This window comes from Odontomachus brunneus, unplaced genomic scaffold, assembly GCF_010583005.1.
Source record: "Odontomachus brunneus isolate Ranch 3 - 2012 unplaced genomic scaffold, Obru_v1 Obru_scaffold_061, whole genome shotgun sequence".
NCBI classification, from domain to species: Eukaryota; Metazoa; Arthropoda; class Insecta; order Hymenoptera; family Formicidae; genus Odontomachus; species Odontomachus brunneus.
In genome coordinates, this window is record NW_022639511.1 from 376,552 (window position 1) to 380,533 (window position 3,982).

At 40.5% G+C, this 3,982-nt stretch overlaps 1 protein-coding gene across 2 annotated transcripts in view; it reads left to right on the forward strand.

Moving 5' to 3' along the window:
• Nucleotides 1-3,982, forward strand: part of LOC116846149 (mitogen-activated protein kinase kinase kinase 11-like) — an 18,850-nt gene that overhangs the window by 11,638 nt on the left and 3,230 nt on the right. Inside the window, exons 12-13 of one of the 2 annotated variants that reach the window (XR_004378407.1) lie at nt 332-664; nt 1,271-2,055. Coding sequence is in view for 1 of the 2 variants with exons in the window: in XM_032819630.1 (XP_032675521.1) it covers nt 332-664; nt 1,271-2,000 (1,063 nt within the window). In the remaining variant the exon portion in view is untranslated. Of the gene's footprint in view, nt 1-331; nt 665-1,270; nt 2,628-3,982 lie in introns of those variants that run through there. The other variant, XM_032819630.1, reaches the window with a different exon arrangement.

Here is a 3,982-nt window from a genome sequence, read left to right on the forward strand (position 1 = left end):
ATATATATATATATATATATATATATATATATATATATATATATATATATATATATTCTTTTCGTATAAGAACTTCACAGTAATAAATAGTTCTCATTAATCTTTTTCTAACTGAGCTTTCTGATATAACTAAAGATACACAGCCTTTTCAGATAACAAATTTTTATAAAAGATATTTAAAAGATATTCTATCTTCTCTCTTTTTAGACGTCTTTGAGATATCTTTTAGAAAAGTTTGTGGTGTCCGGGTTGTCACAAAGTTATTAATTTGAAACATTGATTCTTCTCCTTCCAGGACAACAGATACATGTAACAATTACCATTCTTTCAGGCCGTTCCTAAGTAATATGGGTGGCATAGCACCTGGCCTTCCAGCGATGCCGGACAAGCCTTTGCGCTTTACGGACTCTCCGCAGCATTACACGAGTAGCACGACGGGCTCCAACGCCCCAACGCCGAGCCCGAGAAGAAAGAGCAGTAGCACCAGCAACGAGGACGCGTACTCGCACGACGCGGCTCGCGTCGACCGGATAGAGAGGGTACCGACGATATATATGGGCAATGTTGCCCCGTTCCCGGATTACGGGCCGCCGGTGTATACCGTCGTACCGCCGGAGTATTATCGGTCTCCTGAGCCGCCGTATTACGTATCCACGGAGTGTCAGTAAGTATGAGTATCAAAATGTAAGACGTAACAATATATAAATAAATCGGTAATCAAGCCAGAATTAATTAAATCAGTGTTCTCGGGATTATTTGTACTTTCGAGGCGATTTTTGAGATCTACGCCTACTTCCTCTTACTTCTCCTAATTTTGTGAATAGTTCTTATTAAACTAATTATTTCTGTATAATATTATATTTCTATCTATGCTATCAACACCTATTTGTATTATTATAATTACAGCGATAGAATATTAGTTCGCTTGACGGGTAAGAGCAAGAGGAAGAAAGTAGGTTCAGTTCTCGAAAATTGCCATAAAAATATAATTTCGAGTAATGAATTAGATAATTTTAGACTATAGATATAGTAATGTGCTTAAAGCGCGAAACTTCTTCTAAGGCGCAGTTTCTCAAATTAGTTTAATTAGATCGCTTTAAATTATAGACACAGACAATAATGTATCTAGTGTTTAGAAGTAAATATTAAATTATAGACGCAGACAATAATGTATCTAGTGTTTAGAAATAAATATTCTAGACCATCTAAGGCTTCAAGTTAGTGTATCAGTGTATAGGATGACCGAATTAAGAATTTGCCGTTCTTTCAGCGATCGGATGCTCGAGTGTCCCGAGTTTCCGCACGCGTACGACAATCCAAGTAGTATGAACAGCCCGGCCAGGCCGGTGTCCAGACTTTTGCCTTACACGCACCATCGCACTTCATCTAACGTTTCCAACGTCAGCACGTCGAGTCAAAGCAACGTGAACCCGACGTTTCGCCTGGAGGACGAGGACGATTACGGAATGTACTCGCCTGTGCCGTATTACCAGCGGCCGTCGAACGTCATCTCCAACTTAGCGTCGACATACGGCTCGAGTATACTTAACCATGAGTATGGCTCGCCGTTATTGACCCGCCAAAACTCCCACGACTCCAGCACGAACTCCGGCGAGAGACCGAGTAATCTGGAAGTCATCACGCGACTGCGTTCGAGTCTGAAGCGATCCAATTACTCGTATAACTCGCCGAGCAAGAGTGTAAGCAAGAACAACTCGGGGTCGGGTACGCCGACAAACCCAACTCCGCCTGATTCGCTGACTTCTGAGGATTCGAGCTACGTTTCCGCCAAGGATAGCCAGATTTCTATCGGCCGGGTACGCTTCTCGCCGGTGACTTTTGACCGCGATAACGTATCGCGCGATCACAGGGAGACGCTGCTGGATATTCCGGTGCACGGGCAGAATCAGGACGTGACGGTGCCGCTGCAGGCGAATCGACGTCTCAATAGAAGCAGAAAGCCAAGCATCTCGGAACTGGAGAGAGAGTTCTTGTCATAGCACTGGCTTATTTAAGATTGCGCGAGACTCACGTAGGACTGCACTGAAACAAAGGGTTCGTCGATGCTTTTCACAGTCTGTCGATATCTCATAGCAAACGTAGGACGATCTGCTTGCGTCTCCGGTTATATGAATCGCGGAATCGTTTGCAGAACCGTTGCTCCTATAACTGAGACTTGAGCCACTCGGTTCATTAACGAAACACGACAAGACTCGCGGAACGATGCACGTTGTCGAAGCACTGCCTTTCGCGGACGATATTCATCGGTAGAACAGCAAGTCGTAATAGTACACTAACGAGTCCGGGAACTAACATTCCATGCGACACAACGCGTACAATTCAAGCGCGATTCGTGTTATTATAAAATGTATAATGTAATGCGCGACTAGATAATTTTAATTTGATAACATAACAGTCTTTGATACCCGTGTTACGGTGTGTATGTGTATATGTATATATACATACACGATGTCTCAGATTTTCCTCCGGATATTTTGTGGGAATGTAGAATAAGTTGAGGTGAACATAAAAGTCCTATATTATTTTGCGATATTTGCAATAATAGTCGAGATATTAATTAAAGAAGATTGATGAATGATCACGCGTAATATAATAGATAAGCTGTAGTGGCGATATGTGCTATTGTGTGCTTGTACATGAGGTCAAATTGAACAAACAAGCCCTTTATTATTTCGCAAATAACTGTAATAACGTAGATTTTTAGTTATTAATGAAAGAAAATTGTTACATATGATTGTGCATCATAATGCACAAATTTTCTTTAATTAGTATCTAAAAATCTATGTGGTCATTTGCAAAATAGTAAACGACTTTTTTGTTCAGTTTGACCTAATTTATAAGTATATTACAATTTATAAGTATACAACAGCAGACGGCGCCACTGCAGCTCATCTATCATATCGCGTGTGATCATTTACCAATTTTCTTTAATTAATATCTTGAGATTTATTGCGAATATCGCAAAACGGTATAGGACTTTTATGTTTACCTCAATCCGTTCTACGTTCCCACATAATATGCGGAGGAAAGTCTGAGATACATTGTATATATACAGGGTGTACAGATCACTATTCTCAAACTTTGTGAGAGCGCAGAACGGATTGAGATGAGCAAGAAAGTCCCATACCGTTTTGCGATATGTGCAGTTTTCGAGAAATTAATTTAAAAAAATTGCATGAAGGAGGAGCACTCGAGCCGCTGAAGTCGCTCGAGGCCTAGCGCGTTTTAATTGGTCAAGAAATGATTAGCGGCATACAGCGTGGGGAAGAATAACGCGCTGCTATCTGTGCTTGTATCGCTGCGCTCCTATATCTCGCTTTGGCGCGGTGCAACGAGACGTAGAAGCGCAGCGATACAAGCACAGGCAATGACATATTATTCCTCCCCTCACGCTGCGCGCCGACAGTTTCTTGACTAATTGAACCACGCTAGACCTTGAGTGACTTCAGCGACTCGAGTGTTTTTCCTTTCTTCACGCAATTTTCTAAAAATTTTCGAAGACTATTTCGAAGACTATATAAATATCACAAAACGATATAGAACTTTCTTGTTCACAATCTGTTTTGCGCTCTCACAAAGTTTGAAAATGGTGATCTGGGGCACCCTATATGTGTGTATGTGTGTGTATATATATATATATTGTAAGCAAGGGTTACAATAATCTGCGTGCGTGTATATATTCGAGTCGCAAATATTATTATTATTCCAAAAGTAAATATTCTTCTGCGAATATATGCATGGTGTACCATTACAACGCTGACTGTTGATGACAGACGCCACGAACGGTACGGAATCGATTCTTAAAAATCGATACCGACGTTTCGCGAGGACTCTGTGATTGACAGTTGATCGACAGCGACAGTGGTACATCATGTGTGTAACGATATTCTTAAATAATAAAAAGGTAAATATATATATATATATATATATATATATATATATATATATATATATATATATA